This window comes from Rosa chinensis, chromosome 6, assembly GCF_002994745.2.
Source record: "Rosa chinensis cultivar Old Blush chromosome 6, RchiOBHm-V2, whole genome shotgun sequence".
Classification (NCBI taxonomy): Eukaryota; Viridiplantae; Streptophyta; class Magnoliopsida; order Rosales; family Rosaceae; genus Rosa; species Rosa chinensis.
The window spans coordinates 66050706-66066178 of record NC_037093.1 but is presented as its reverse complement, the minus strand read 5'-3'; the positions used below and the strand labels follow the sequence as shown (position 1 = coordinate 66066178).

The 15473-nt window shown below is 39.3% G+C and overlaps 1 protein-coding gene across 6 annotated transcripts; it reads right to left on the bottom strand.

The window, feature by feature from the left end:
* Nucleotides 1-12230: 12230 nt before the first annotated feature.
* Nucleotides 12231-14334, bottom strand: LOC121050213 (putative pentatricopeptide repeat-containing protein At5g06400, mitochondrial). Of its 6 annotated transcripts, none has more exons than XR_005802375.1 (4): nucleotides 14060-14325; nucleotides 13205-13487; nucleotides 13032-13114; nucleotides 12231-12780 (listed from the first exon to the last, which is right to left on the bottom strand). XR_005802375.1 is itself a non-coding variant. In XM_040509679.1 (4 exons), the coding sequence occupies exons 2-4, from the start codon at nucleotides 13262-13264 to the stop codon at nucleotides 12506-12508; spliced, it is 330 nt and encodes a 109-aa protein (XP_040365613.1). In that variant the 5' UTR covers nucleotides 13265-13487; nucleotides 14060-14327; the 3' UTR covers nucleotides 12231-12505. The 6 variants fall into 6 exon arrangements, 2 of the variants coding, with proteins under 2 accessions (XP_040365613.1, XP_040365614.1); XR_005802376.1 differs by having other exon boundaries at nucleotides 13323-13487; nucleotides 14060-14316; XR_005802377.1 differs by having other exon boundaries at nucleotides 12231-12692; nucleotides 13323-13487; nucleotides 14060-14315.
* Nucleotides 14335-15473: the final 1139 nt, after the last annotated feature.

The window sequence follows — 15473 nt, the reverse complement described above, 5'->3', positions numbered from 1 at the left end:
ATCTGCCACCTGCAGCTCATTTACTTCGACTTAGAGAGTTGGAGATATATTTAAGAATCTGGCTATTAAGGAAAAATGATCATTTACCCAATTTTAATTTAAAAATTACTCACTTACTCAGACACTCTAAGAGATTACCCACTCACCCAAACACTCTAAGAGATTATTTCTCTAATACCCAATTAAGTATTTTTTTATTCTTTTTTATTTATTTTAAGGACAATTTTGCCCTCTCCTTCTTTGTCACTTAGTGAGAGAAGTCATCAGAGACCTCGCCGGACTCCGGGACCAGTGGCCGGCCGGGGATTCCCGTGATAGACTCCAGTGACCGGTGACGGGAATTCCGAATCCGGCTACCGGAAAGATGACCGGATACCGGCGTCTGATTTAATTTATTACCCCCCCCCCCAATAATACCCAGTAATCATATTATTGACCCCCAATAATCATATTATTGCCCCCCAATAATCATATTATTGCCCTCCAATAAACATATTATTGCTCCCCAATAACAAGTTTATTGGGGATCAATAATTAGTGAAAAATGAAGATGTTTTGAATTTTGAAAGCTTTCGGAGGTTTATCCAAATAAATAATTTTATTATTGCCCCAATAAACATTTTATTGCCCCTCAATAATCTTATTATTGCCTTCCAATAATTTTATTATTGCCCTCCAATAATTATGTTATTGCCCTCAAATGAATTGCATAAACTCCCAAAACCAAAATGAATACACTACAATTATGTTCAATTGTACACGTTCACTTTTTTTTCTTTCTTTTTTTCCCTTCCCCATTCCGGAAGCTCATAGTATACCAAAAAAAAAAAAAAAGGTGCTCTGGGCACCCACCGAAGTGTGAGGCCGCCTCAGCAACCAGCTCGGCGATACCTGCTGCTCAGATCTGGCGCTGGGCACCTGAGGTGGGGGTGCCGCTGGGAGGGAAGCGAGGGGAGGAGGTCGCCGAGCCGGAGTGCCGACGCTCTGGTTCTGAAGATGATGATGGGCTCTTTTTGGAGAAGCCCTGGGTTTGAGAGAGAGAGAGAGAGAGAGAGAAGAGAGAGAGAGAGGTCGGAGAATGGGGATGAGAGAGAAAGAGCATATCGGGGAGAGAGAGAGAGAGGTCGGAGATGCACATGTAATTAATTAATTGAGTTAAGGGCAAAACTGTCATCAAATATTAAATTGGGTAAATAGAGTTAAAAAACTCTTAGTGGAGTAAGTGGACAATTTTTAGGCTAAAATTAGGTAAGTGGTCACGGCTCCTATAATTAATTAAGATCGATGCTTTTTTAAAGAGCACAGGAATCCCATGGTGGATTCTTATTCGCACCAATCCAATATAGTATTAGTTAACTGACACTCTAGTCTACTGAAGATACATATATAGAAACCTAGTTTGAACTTTGAACCTCTCCAGCATAGAAGGATGCCACAGTACCATATTAGCTGCTTCCTTTAGTTTGGTAAGTACGCATGAAACTATATATATATATATATATGCGCTAATTAATAAATGTTTGATGTTTCTTTAAGTTTTTCTAAGAGGCTTCGCACTCGCAAAAGTTGAATTCAGATTCCTTTCAAATCAATATCTGGCAGATGAAGCATTTTTATTGTTGTTACCAGCTTACTTTGACCATATAATGTAGAAAAGCTCCCGATTCCTTTTGACCAAGTCTAAGCATCTATTATCCTCTCGTTCCTCTGTGAATATTATGTTCCATGCTTCCCTGGCACGTTGTCCATATATGATAGCAGGCTTTGTTTATTAAACTTAAAATGGGGGTTGAGAAGGAATCCGAAAGAAGAGGAATGGATGAAAAGTTAGAAAGAGTGAACACGAATCACTCCTCCTAGGTGTTTTTAGTATTCATAATTGAGTGTAAATGCCCAAATAATTTTAGACTATAAAAAAACACCGAGAGTCTGTTTTGTATAACAGAACGGGGCCAACACAAACTAACAGAAAACAAAAAACTGAACAAGACAAACAACCCAAATAAAACCCATCCATGTAGCAAAGTAGCAAACCCTCCAAAGGGGAAAGGGCAGCAAGTGTCACCTACACGTCAAAACTGTAGGTGACACAGAGACTTCACACAATTGGTAATCGGAAACCTGGAGAACGCCCAAATCAACCGAACATAGGAACACCACAACAGATCCAGCTCAATTGCAATTCTAACGGAGGAGGAAAAAGCTTGTGCCAACCCGGCCACAAACTAAACCACTGCATGACACAGACGTCACAGAAGCTGCAATCAAGAGCTGGGAAGCCAGATCCCATCCAGAAGACTCCATCATCCAAATCTCAAAACCATATAAAACAATAATTAACACCATCAGCAGATCGCCAGGCAAAGAATTGTCAGGCAGAACTGTAGCCAAAGAAAAAAGAAAGAGGAATGAGAACTTTGAATGAAAAGTTGATTCATCCATGAATGGGAGTCACCATCAACACAACACTGAAATGAAAATGAATGAGTTATTTTCTCGATAAACCCACAAAAATTTGATTCCTGTAGTATACACAAGATTGAAGAAAAATGAGAGTAAATTCTCTTATTTTCATTCCCATTATGGTTTAGTAAACACAGTAATGAACTATAATTTATCAAGAGAAGCACTTAAATTACCTATAAATAATTTAATTATGTTTGTACTTTCTAAACGACCATCAAATACTTATCGGTAGTTTATCAAGTATATTGATCCGGTCCTAAACATAATTTGCATGTTTACATAGAGGGGCGAAACCAGGACTAAGAGTTTGGGGGGTCGAAATGTAAAAGCATTTTTGTTTGTGTCATCTTAACTATAAAATTGAAGTATATATTAAAATAAACAAAAAATTAACGATAGTGAATGTCCTTTTATAATCATATTAAAGGTGTTGCCAGGTAAAAATTGGACTAACTAATATTTAGTCCTAAAAAAAGATGAAATTAGCATTAGCTTAACTTTGAAAAGTAACTCTTCTCCAATAGCGACATATATACCTAGCATTATGCTAGGGTTGATAAACCTCTCCCTCCAGACAGGAGCTTCTTGCAAATTCCTCGGTTGCTTATCAATGATGGTTATGGCAGATCTCTGCAGTTTGCTCTTTCTCTTGTAATGGGTTCCGTAAACGATGGCAGTGCTACTGTGGGTGTTGGTGGCGTTGTCCCTAAGCTGGACGGTGCTGATTGGGTCGGGTGCCCGGTGTTGAATCAGTTTGGATCTGCTTGAGTACGTGGAGGCTCTGTTCGTGGTGATTGAGCTATGGTGGTGGAGGAGAGGGTTCTTGGATTTGGGTGGGTTAAGATCAGGTCTGATTGATCGACTCTAATCGAACATACATACTGGATTCTCTATTTGCCGGCGACAACGACGGGGTGTGCTCATTGGAGGCAGATGACTTGGGTGGCTGGCTTAGCCATGCAGGATTGCAGGATTGCGGATTCTGTCGCGGATTTGATAGAGGTGGTCGACTGCAAATGGGGTCTGGTTCGCTGACGTGGTTCAGAAGTGGCGACGCGTTGACAGATAGCGGAGCTGCATGTGGTACCTGGGCTACTTTTATTAGTTTTTACTTTTGCCTTTATTTTGTCGGCATTTCTCCTCCTTTAGGCGAGAAATTTGGAGGTCCTTAGCTTTGGGAAATGTCACCAAGAGATGTGCTTTAATGTTTATTAAAAACTTTTTTTGACAACTCGATCTACTTGATGAGTCATTATATGTAATTTCACTTATCTATAAAATAGTTGACAGTATTATAAAAAAAAAAAAAACAATAAAAAACTTTTGATTTGATTGGATATCACGTACGTGACTCACAGAAAATATATTAAAATAAGGAGAGTGAAATTCACAGTTCCCATTTTAGAATTCACACTTCATGTTTCTTTTTTTAGTATGTTAGTAGTGTAGATTGTAAAAATGTGATATTGAAATACTAAAAAAAAAAATATGGAGTGTGAAACTGTGAATTGTAAAATAAAGAGTGTGAATTTCATTATCGTAAAATAATATATACAATCCAATCCAAAGTGCAGATGCACAGGAAAAAGCTAGCTAGCTCTTGCAGGCACACTATAAATTGATCTCGCGCTCTAAACTAGTTTCTCACTATACCCAGATAACAGAACAAGCCTTTCTTCCAGAGCTAGCTAGAACTTGAACCATATATATGGTTAGGGATGTCGATCTTCCCTTTTCTGAACAAGAAATCGAACGATGTGCTTCTTTTTTTGTACCGGGCATGACCTACTGCCCCGAGCAGAAGGCCATTAAGAAGGTCCCAATTCACTGTATCAGCAAGGAGCAAGTCTGCGATTTTTTCAAAAGATTTGATGGGAACGGTGACGGCAAACTCTGCAAGGAAGAGATCAAGGCAGCCTTTCGGAAACTCGGATCGCGTTGGAGCTCTTACAGAGCCCGGAGAGCATTAGACCATGCAGATTCCAATGGCGATGGCATCATCTCTAATGAGGAGCTCGACGACCTTATCAACTATGCCCTAGATTGTGGTTATAAGCTATTAGCGCCACATATATGTGTGTGTCATAAGCTATTAGCGCCACATATATAGCTCGACGACCTAATCAACTGTGCCTTAGATTGTGGTTAATTATAAGCAATAATTAGCGCCACATATAGATGTTCTAGTTAATTATTGTCTTCCGATCCATCTATGTTGAATAGTATATGGAAGAATCTTGGGCTATATAGTGTACGTCTGTGTTTATCGAATGTCATGTTATGGTAGCGGAAGGACGGAGGTGACCCCTTGTTGCCCCTCTTTGCCCGGGTGGATGAACAGATTAAAACTAAATAAGTGAAGCACTCTAGAACCCGATTGCAACAGCGTCTTCAACTATAAGTTACATACACAATTAGAAAACTCTCCAATGACTCCTAATTTACGAACAACTTACCTCCATAACTTAGTGTACAAATCGAATAGATGATAGTAAAACTCTTTCAAAGCTTTTATCATATATTGAACTTGGTGGCATGATACATCGTACATTATATTGTGAGCCCCCGAAAATTTTGTTTAATTTATAGAAGGTAATTTTTCGAAAATAAGATTTTTGCACAAGGTGATTTTAGTAAAGGAATCGATTCTGGACATTTTAGGTATCGAGACTACCAAATGGGCTATTTGAATTAAGTTTGGACCAATGTCCTTCCAATTGGGCCTAAGGAATTACTAAGGTTTGTTGAAGCAAAAGATTGTCGGGATTATTATGGAAGGATACAAATTGAGTTTTTAGTAATTCAAGTTTTGGGCCTAGCACGAGGTCAAGAATTAACCTAGGAAGTTTCCGACGAAAAACGAATAAAAGAAAAGTTACGTGCTCAAAACCGAAAGCAATTAGTTAGAGGAGTTTTGTAACTCGTCGAAAGGGCAAAATCGACTTTTCTCACACACTAGTATAAATAGGAGTGGAAATCCCTAAAAGGAGATAATACTTTCTCCTCTCCCAGCCGCGTCCTCTTCTCTCTCTCTCCCCGACACTCTCTCCTCTTCCCTCTGCAACCACCGGAAAACACCGGTTCCAGCCACCACCTCCTAACACCGTCATCAGAAATCGAACCAGCACCATATTCCGATCCAAACCTAGCAAGAATCACCGACATGCATTGACTCCGGCCTCCACCTGCGATCCTCCAAACCGCGACACCACTGCCTTCCTTAATCCTCCGATTTCCAGTCGCCGATTCACACCACCACTACCAGAAATTGAAGCACCAAGCCCTAGAGAGCAAAACCCGAACCATAGCCTCAAGCTCCGACCACCGAAAAACGCCATGCAAGCTCGCCGGAACCCGAGGTTCTGCCTATCTTCATTCTCCGATCTCCAGTTTGAATCGAACTTCAACACTCCAAAGCCTCGTCTCCGACCCTACGCCGGAGAACTCCGTATGCACCTTCGCCGGCGAGCTGGCTTCTGCAAAGTTAGGGTTATCACCTCCGGCCACGATTGAGCGAAGCCATCACCTTGAAGAAGCTTAGGACTGCACGAACCACCTTAATCCCTAAATCCCGACTTCAGACTCCGATCAGAACTACCGCACGCGCTACACGCGCCGTCGCTGGCGCGTGAGCACCCCAACGCTATCGTGTATTACAGCCGACGACCTCTCCTTGCTTCGGTAAGACGAGCTAAAAGCCCTCTTGGTTAATTGATTAAGTTTTAAATCCAAATTGGAATGGGTTATTAATCTTGAGTTCCTTGGTTGGCGTTCTGGAGCCCGAAACATGGAAGCAACGATGAGATTCTGAAGAAAAAGGGGAGTTTTCTGGTAGTGTCATCCGATGGGTTAAGGAGGATGATAAAGAAACAAGAAGAACTGCAGGAGGCAGTATGTCATAGAGACTGGTCTCGATAGGGTTGAGTTAGGGTAAGAAATCCTAGCCTTGAACTTATGATTTCAGTTTTGTTGGGATATTGAAATTGATTGATTGAGCAGGTTGTTTTGTGGTGGAGAAAAACACCTGAATTGTTGGGTCGAGGACATTAAGCCGAGGCTACCAAAGAAAGGATTTGGAAAGGTTATAACTTATGAGAAAGGTAATGACATGATGAAGGAAATGGATTTCAGTTTACTGTGCTTGTATTGTATCGCTTGAAATCGAAAGAAATAAGTGGAAATGGATAATTGCTTACTTTTATAGTACTCGGCTGATTGTGAATGAGTTGGTGTGAATGAGGTTATGTGTGTGTGAATGGCTATGTTTGGCATAGAAGGAAATTGATTAATGAGAAGGGACCATTTTTGAAAATGAGTTAATGTTGTGAACAATGTCAAGGAAAGTGAGTAATCATCAATTTTGAGTGGAGATGGGTAATGAAAATGGTGGATTTTATTTGATTGAACTAATTTAGGATATCGGATTAGTGTTCATGAAATAAGGTTAAAGATTAGAGTACTCTAGTGTTACCGTATCCCAAAGTTATCGTAAGAATGTGATCATTTGGGAATGGTAATTACTATTTATTTGCTATTATCTAATGATTAAGTAAAAAGGGGTCAAACCGGTTGACTGAAATTTTAACATGGAAAGAAGTGTGATCACCATCTCCCGAATGAGCTTATTCCGTTAAGTGAATTGTTCGGGAATGGTTACCATTAAATATTGATTTAGAATAAATTGGTGACTCAAAGAAATTGAGCAAATGAGTTATGAATTGAATACTTATCGGATTTAGTGCTTGTTAAAGGATTTGAGCGTGTGCACTTGGATTTGGACAAATGATCGAAAGTCGGGAACGAACACGAACGTGGACGAGCACTCCAATTCCAGGTAGGGTGAGCCGTTCCTATCTTGTTAGTGGTTTTCATGTGCGTGTATAAGCTTATACATATATTAAGCCGCTTGCAAATGTTCATTTGTCGATGCCTCGTGATACATGTGTTTTCAGAACTGATAATTGCTAATTGCGAAAACCGAGGCTAGACTTGCATGTTGAGATACTGTACCCTTGTATGTTTATACTTGTGACCTGAAAGTGAATGGGACCTAGACGCTTAGATTCCTAGGGATCCCACGGTGTCGATAACCGTGAACCTCCGGAGGGGGCCGTGCTCCTATGTTTGTCGAGGAAAGGTAAGTACAGACAGTGAACCAGTCATAGGAGACTCAGGGTCAGGAAATGGACACTTTCGCTACTTGTAGTCACGGGGACTACAGAGTAGTTGGCCGGTTCTCGAAGGATGACGAACCGAGTCGGTCACCGTTGTGTTTGAGTTTAGCCGGCAGGTAAGTATCTCGGAGCTCCAAATTGTGTGAAGCATACTGCATATGCTTTATAAAAGAAATAAATGTTTGTGGTTGCCTATTTTTAAAAGTATTTTCGATAAACGTGCACAATATTATGTAGTAAATATTTTCAAGTATATTATTATTTTCAAACCTAGCATGGTTGGGTCGGCCCCTACTGGGCATGCGAGGACAAAAGCTCACCCCTACAACAGTGTGCAGGTTTCGAGGATGTGGTCGGGGAGCATATAGAGGAGGCACATGCCTGGCTTGGCGTATTCTTCTTTGACTTTATCAAGAAATGGTTTTGGTCCTTTATCGGATCTTGAAGTAACCAGCTTATTTACTTTCTTACTAATTTATTTATTTATTTATTTCCTACTCGTTTACAAAAATTTCGAGAGACCCGTAACCCTGGGGCGCGTCTCTCATACTTGTTTTCACTTCGTGATTCGTTATTTCCCAAATTAGGCTCCTAGTGTAAGCCCAAATCTTTTAGCTCACTTTAAATTCCGCTTGCGAAAATATGATGTTCAGTTGCTAGAATGTTTTGTGACATTTGTCCAAGAAAGTGTTTTGTAAACCAACAACCTGAACCTAAAAGGCCTTGTGATTTCTGGTTGATGAGTTATCGAGATGTCGTTAGTGACATGTCGGTTTCTCATTGGCTCGGGGTCGCGGCGCTGTGGGACCCCTCTCTCGGGTCACTACATATATTGTCACGTCCAACTTTCAAAACTAGATATAATTGTGATATATGAACGTGCATAATATAAGTTTCTACATCACAAATGCATATACATATATATATATATATATATATGTATATAGATCCTATCCAGAGCGAGGCATCGCTTTGAAATTTCAGAGCGAGGTTAGGGTTTAGGGTCACTTTTTGGTTGCATATCCACATCTCAACCATTCAGTTTCTAGGTACTAATGTATAGATCATCTCTACAAAATTTCAGCCAAATTGATGGTCGTTAAGGCATTGATAACTGCCTTAAAGCTAGTATGGTTCAGGTTGGACAGATTCAGTTCGTCCATTGGTTTAAGTGAGTTAGATACCTTAAAGACCATCAATTTGGTTGAAATTTTGCAGAGATGATCTATACATTAGTACCTAAAAACTGAACGGTTGAGATGTGGATATGTGACTGAAAAGTGACCCTAAACCCTAACCTCGCTCTGAAATTTCAAAGCGATGCCTCGCTCTATATATATATATATATATATATATATATATATATATATATATATATATACATGCCCGATCATAGGCGGACGTCCACACTTTCGCTAAAGTGAGGACGTCGACGCAGCAGGTGGTTCCAGGCGGCGCTGGCGGCGAGGGGCAGGCCGGTGGGAGGCCGGAGGCTTTCCAGACCTCTTCTGGGCAGCGATCTAGGTCGGAGGAGGTCAGGGTTGCCGGTTTCTGGGCAGCCACCTCACCTGCAACTGCAGGTTCTGTGCAGCGTTGCAGAACGGTCGCCAGCGACTCCACCCGACCACAGACCGGCTTCGCAGACCCCCGGAGTCCATTCGGCAAGCTGCGGCGCGCCGTCGACACTCGATCGAGGCCGGAGGAGCGACGTCCGCACTTTTTCTGGGTTGCGGACGTCCGCTCTCGAACGGCTCCGTGTGTGTGTGTGTGTGTGTGTGTGTATGCATGAGGGATAACACCACTTTCAATAGACGTGAATCAATATCATTGGCAGGTGAAGCATTTTTACTGTTGTTACCAGCTTAATTTGACCATATAATCTAGAAAAGCTCCCGATTTCTTTTGACCAAGTCAACCAATTAAGCATATATTATCCTCTATAAATATTTTGTTCCATGCTTCCCTTGCACGCTGTCCATATATGATAATCATCTCCGCTTTGTTTATTAAATTTAAAAGGGGGTTGAGAAGAAATCGGAAAGAAGAGGAATGGATAAAAAGATAGAAAGAGAGTGAACACGAAGCATTCCTCGTAATTAAGGTGTTTACTAGTTTTTTTTTTTTTTTTTTTTTTTTTTTTATCAAAAGAGGTCAGCTAATGATATAGTTTCAGTAAGCAGTACAAAAACGAAATACCCCTAAGGGGTCAACAGAAAAAATCGTTCCTTAGAAAACCCTAAAACCTATTCTGAAGACAAGAATAAGACCCAGGATATCCTCAGTACACCCACATTTTAGAAAGTCCACGCACCATTATTTTAAACAAAGACCTAGAAACTCCGAAGCAGAATAAAAAACCCTCAAAGAAACTGATTTTTGCGACCAAGATAAATAATTAAACAACATTTGGTGTAGATGATGATGTATCACCATCCACTCCGTCTTCATTCATCAAAGCCGCCCAAATTGACAAGTTCCAATCAACCTCAGTCCAACAAGAAACCCATGCAGCCCAATATCCAGCCCACAGGAAGCCCAACATCTAAGTACGAGCCCAACAGCCCCACCCATGAAAAAGAACCCATCTCAGGCCCAACAACTCTGGAACCCAAATACTAGTCGAGCAGCCCATAACCCAGAATAAAATCCAAAGCATGGAGACCGCTGTGGGCACCCCAACACCACCACCCAACAATTTTTGGCCACCAGAACCATGAGCCCGCGTCGTCGCTGCACAGTATCCGCCACCGAACGCTCGCACCGCCGCCGAGAAGCCTCTACCACAGTGTCCCAGTGAGACGCCGTCCCAGCCGCCAACAAAAGCAAACCGGGTCAGATCTCCATACCAAGTCGCAACCTCATAATCAACCCAATCAGATCGCAGCAGAGTTAACCCCAGACCTCCGTTGTCCTTGATCGACCCCCTTTGAAAGCCAACGAACCCTTCCAGCAAATCCCTAACTAGCCAATTCCCAGTTGGATCCTTCATTGAGCTACGTCCCAAGGTCTAATCCAGCCATAGCGGATGCTCTTCGGAGAGTTCGAGAAACAAGCCGTCCGCCATATCACTCTCCCCCAGTCGAAACACTGAGACTAAATCGACGACAGAGGAGGAAAGAAAAGCCCCAGACCAAGGCGGCTCTCCATAACCCAAACCAAACACAGCAAGCATGACGACACAATTAACCACAAGACTAGTGATGACGTGGCCATCAAGGTTTGGAAAATTTGGAAGTTTTGTCGAAGGTTGGAAGCCGTCGAGTCCTAGCAGAGCGCCACTAGGTCTTATATTATCTTACCTGACATCTTTTATGTGTTTACTGGTATTCATAATTGAGTGTAATACATGAATAATTTTAGACTATTAAAATACAACGAGAGTTTGTTTTGTATAAAAGTTCAGGGGTGGGAACTTTGAGTGTGTTTGGATAAAGGAAAAATGATGTAATTTAATTGAAAGTGAGAATTTCATAATTCCTAAAAGCCAATTCTCTCGTTTGACATTATCAGATTGGAAATTTTAAATTTCCCTGTGAAAAAAAAAAAAACGAAGGAATTCATTATGGGAGCTTCTATTCATACCTCCAAAATTGGTATTTGAGGTCCATTTTTCAAGTTATAGTTGACTTTGTCAACTCATGCCAAATTACCAATAAGGACACAAAAGAGGAAGAAAAAAAAATTATAATTTTTTTTTAACCCCACCCCTCCCATGATGTCAGTGAGGTCTAAAACTATGACATCCATGATATCGGTTATCCTAGATAACTAATAGGTCATAGCTCACCGACAAAAAAAAGAGAGTGACTTCTTACCTTTACAAACAGTCTGTTTCGATGAGACAATTTGCAAAATTCTAAGCTGTGCATTAATTGCCTATTATATTGCTGCTTGCGCTTTTTTTCCAACTCAAAGCAATTAGTAAATATGCGTCTCTCTCCAATCTAAGGAGCATTATGTTGGACCGGCTTTGGAACACTATGACCACTTTCAGTACAGGCATCTGTACGTAAATCATAATTAAGTGATGAAAACTTTGTATCCAAAAACTCAGTTTAATTAAAAAATTTGAGAATTGGGAGTAATATCTAAACATCTCAGATAGCAGTATACCAACGTGCTTCTATATTCAATTGATTTAATGAAAAATACTGTATTGACTACCAACTGGAGATTTTTTTTTTTTTTGTGCAGCTTAATTGTATGAAGGGTGAAATAGGATTGTGAAATCTTCAAAAATTGAAAGAGGTTTGACTACTGATTTTCGAGGTATGAATAGAACGTAAAAGAAGAAGTTTTTATTGATTTTATTGGATAATGGGCGTTATGGGAAAATTAGGGAGGTCTAGATAGCAAATTGGTTATCTATAAAAGTAAGTTGGAGGAATAGTTGGGAGGTCCAAATGCCAAATTTAGAGGTATGAATAGAAGCTCCCATTCATTATTTAAATTTCCCATTTCCACAAAAATATGTGTCATTTACGAATTCCTTTGCAGTAGCAAACAATAGAAATTGCAATTAATTACTAGAAGGTTCGCCCAGGCAATGCTGCGGGTTTGTATTTTTTTTTTTTTTGCCTTGAATTTTAACAAATGTTTGCCAAATATTTTGTCATTTTACATGTTATAAAATCTAGTATTTTAACCAAACTGGAATATATACATATTTCAAAAATGGAAGTATTGGAGCTGGCATTATATTACACTCCCTTTTCAAGTATCACATCATACCGGTCATAGCCTTTTTGATACTCAGTCACATTGAAGAGCTTCTGCGTCAGTTTGGTGTAGGTAGAAGCAGTAGGCAAATATCCAGATTCTTTCATACTATAAAAACAGATCAACTCTAGAAACATCATTCTTTCTCAAGTAATAATCCCGTAAACATTCTTATCAACAAAATCTCTTTTCTTCATAATATCCAAAATCTCCAAAGCATCTGCAAATCTATTAGCCCTGCACAGTCCTTTCACCAAAGTCTCAAAATACCCGGAAAGAAGCATAACCTCTTTATTCTTGAGCTCGCGAATATGTTCCAAAACTTCTCTGATTCTACCAAAGATTCAGAAATAATTCAGGACACAACCATAACCCAATGGAGCTAATTGCATTTCAAACTTCCCACTACTCCCTCTGATCCCTAACCAAACCAAAACAATCATGACTAAGCTCCGGAGAAGTACAAATTAATGCCATCTTTTCCCAAAAAAAAAAAAAAAGCTTTATTTGTTTGCTGCCAGAGGCAAAGAAGAAAAAGCATCTCAAGGTTAAAAGTTTTCCAACTTTAAGACATTAGGAAGCTAATTAACCCAATCTTAAAGTGAGCCAAGTACTGGATGGAGATTAGTGTATACTAAAACCATACGGCAATGACATGTATTTGGATCATACCTAAGAAGATTTCTTTGAAGACGAATGTACGACATAACCTTCTGCTCCCCTTCACCTGGAACATTTGCATCATCAAGAATAACCTGTAAATATTAAAACATTTGGTGACAAACAGTAAACTTTTGAATCCCATAAACAAATTTAGACAAATATATTGGTGAACGATGAGCTACCTCTGGTCCAAGGGAATCAATTATCTCATAACTTTCAAACACCTTACTGACTTTGAGCATTTATAAGTATAAGTAGCAATTAACTTCCTTGTCTTCAAACACCTAATATCACTACTACCTTCTTTAGCTTTTCAGGACTCAAATCCACCAGTTCTTCCACTATGCTCAAATAGTTAAGATCAATAACAGTCAGCTGATCTTGAACATTTTCACTGTCTTGAATTGTATCTTCCCATTCTTCCACCTTACCACCTGCTGGTTGTTCATCATATTCAGTTTCAACCTGCCACAAAAGCATCATAATTTAAATATTTCAAATCCATGTCTAGGCTAAGCTGATAGTTAACATTATATTGTGTCATAGTCAATTTGCAGTAGCCCATCTGAGACTCCAGACATGAAGTGGAGAAATATAAAACATGTTGATACACTGTATATTACTCCAATTCCCTTCATATGTTAACGAAATAAAAACAGATTAATACTTGATCAAATTACATAACATGCAAATCAAATCAAGAATTGAGTGACTCAACAGACACCCAACCTATGGTTTCAGGGTTTCCATTCAAAACCACGAACTTGAGCATTTAGTAACCAACAACAAAGGTAAATTCATGTTTGCTGAAAAGAGAAAGAAAAAAATCAATTTGAAGAGGTATTTGCATACAGCCTGGAATATCAAATAAGATCGCATATAACTGAAAAATAAAAAAGCATACATCAAATCAAAAATATTCTCAGCAAGGTCTTCATCACCAACAAAAGCAATCGTAGAGCCCAACCCCCAAGTCAGTAAGATAAGAAGATTTACGCTGATTTAAATAATTTTTTTTGAAGAAACCAAGCAAATACCTCTCAAAATAAAGACCCCTCTGCTGTCAGCCCACCTCCATTTTGATTTGTCATACCTGCAAAATTTGAAAGATGATCTTCATAAATTTGGGGCTGTAATCAAAACCTACCAATTAGAAATTTGAGGCGAAGAAGAGAGAATTTCTCTGCGAAGAAACACCCTGTGACCCTGACTCTCTCAATCCTTCGATACATCACTATGGCATTGACGTAATAAAACAAAAAATAGGGGTAAATGAGTAAATCAATATGGCCGGTACTGTTCACCGGGAGATAGCGCTTTAGTATAGGTAATGTTTCCACTTTCTAAACAACCATCGAATACTTATTAGTAGCGATCAAGTATGTTGATCCGGTCCTGAACATAATTTGCATTTTTACATAATTACATTACAGTCTTATAATAACTTGCATGAAATACTCAACGGACTTTAGTTACCTAGCTACAAGACATCATAACTTTAAGCATACATAATCATAATCATTATTGTAACACCCCGATTTGCACCACATCAAATTGAGCACATTATAGGCTGCATTTTTTTAGAGACTAAGCTAAGTACTTAACTCAAGTCCTAAGAACCTGCAAAGCAAACAAGAAATTAAAATTTATTAGTAACGTAAATTACATAATTTAAATGCAAAAGCGTTTAATTTGAAATGAGGTGAAAACGATAAAACTAATAGAAATTCTTTAAAAACCAATACAAGTCCTTCTAAAACAAAAATCAAATTTTAGTCCGGTTCAAGTCTAAAGTCCGAAGAGTTTATGAGTAAAGTACTTTACTAACAATCATAACTCATTAAATAAGTTATGTGGGAGTGTAAAAAAAAAATAAAGAAACATGTCGTGCGGATATAATTAATATGTGTGAACTAAGCACAATTTGAAGTGTAGGGTAACTAAGCCACACCCAGCATCGTCCATCTGTTTCGTCTTCTTACACAGTACCAGCAACCACAAATTGTTGTAGGGGTGAGATTAATTTCGTCCTCACTACTCAGTAAGACTCTATCATAGTTATATGTAAAAACAATTTAAAACATTGGTGCTGGCAAAGTAAGTGAAAAATAATGCATATGATAAAAACATTTACAACCACAAACCATTGTTGTTCGTTTGTAAAATATAACTATATAAGTAGGACCTAGAAGAATAAATCAAACATGATGACCGACGGCTATGATAACTACACCCTTACCAAAATAATAGCGTCCAATGTGGGAATGTGTAGTGAGAGTGTCCACTTATGTCACATCACCTAGAAGTAGTGCCACACCTCAATTGATGTAAGACATTATTCCGTCCATATGGCTCCTCTGAAGGTTTAGGAGATTGAAGCCCAAGGAAGTTGCTAAGCTCCTCTCACTCTCGGCTCATCAATTATAACTCATAGAAAATTGAAAACAGATT

Excerpts from the sequence above, each read along its gene's own strand:
- LOC121050213 (XM_040509679.1), bottom strand. The coding sequence starts at position 13,264 with ATGCTCAAAGTCAGTAAGGTGTTTGAAAGTTATGAGATAATTGATTCC. Across the intron at positions 13,115-13,204 it reads TTGATTCCCTTGGACCAGAG|GTTATTCTTGATGATGCAAA; the intron begins GTAGCTCATCGT and ends TAATATTTACAG. Across the intron at positions 12,693-13,031 it reads CTTCAAAGAAATCTTCTTAG|AATCAGAGAAGTTTTGGAAC; the intron begins GTATGATCCAAA and ends AATCTTTGGTAG.